The following is a 763-nucleotide window of genomic DNA, read 5'->3' as shown; positions in this document are numbered from 1 at the left end:
GCGAGTCGCGAACCGGCAGCTCCTTTTTCTCGGCAAACGAGACCTCTTCTTTCCATCGAAATCGATTCCAGGCCGAGGGACAACCGCTAGTCGGGGCTAATTCTTCCGCTAGTTCGATGACACGACCCGTCACGCTGATAGGATCGACTGAACGCGGCCGTCTCGTCGAGTTGCTCCGGCTCCGCCGAAATGGACGTGATTCGGGGCTACGTGAGTGTCGCGAACCGTACCGCGATTATCGCGTCGCGCTGACCTACTTTATTTGGTATTCGCGAAATAGTTTGGGACAAGCGTAAATTATCGTTTGTACGTTTGTATTTAAAAGTTCGCGTGGTCGTACGACAGGTACCGTTCAAACGAAATAAAGATTCCACGTCTATGCACGCGACGCGTCGTTGCGTCTTGTCGCCTATTTTCCAACTAAAAGAAAACGAGTTTGCCGTTCCAGCTTAGAAAATTCGTCAGCGACGACGAAGACGAACGACGTTCTCTCTCGAACGTACTCTTTTTTCGTTTTCGTTGATCGTTCCTTCCAAATCACGAGTAATATCGCGTCGATCGAATCGTTAATAACATACCAGCGCTATTAAAATCACAATGCTACGGTATCGACAATTTTGTTCTCAGTTGGGAGACGCGATGTTCGTCGAGTTACCACGTGTTCGATTGGACGGGGGCGCACGTGCTTTTCGACAGCATTGGGGTTACGAATCACGACCGTTGGCACCACCGCCGCCATTGATCGAAGAAGACGAAGCGGCGG

General features: G+C 50.7%; 1 protein-coding gene across 14 annotated transcripts in view; it reads left to right on the top strand.

Annotated features, from left to right (window-relative positions):
* Positions 1-763, top strand: part of LOC100743674 (probable Ras GTPase-activating protein) — a 261,958-nt gene that overhangs the window by 113,557 nt on the left and 147,638 nt on the right. For 9 of the 14 annotated variants that reach the window (XM_024368772.2, XM_024368778.2, XM_024368777.2 and 6 more), the window contains one exon: positions 628-760. The exons of 4 other annotated variants lie outside the window; for them this stretch is intronic. In XM_024368772.2, the coding sequence (XP_024224540.1) occupies positions 628-760 (133 nt within the window). Of the gene's footprint in view, positions 1-174; positions 211-627; positions 761-763 lie in introns of those variants that run through there. One more of the 14 variants, XM_033321616.1, reaches the window with a different exon arrangement.

Source organism: Bombus impatiens, unplaced genomic scaffold (assembly GCF_000188095.3).
Source record: "Bombus impatiens unplaced genomic scaffold, BIMP_2.2 scf_0478, whole genome shotgun sequence".
Lineage (NCBI taxonomy): Eukaryota > Metazoa > Arthropoda > Insecta > Hymenoptera > Apidae > Bombus > Bombus impatiens.
Note: the sequence above shows the minus strand (reverse complement) of the source record. Positions and strands in the feature narration are given on the sequence as shown.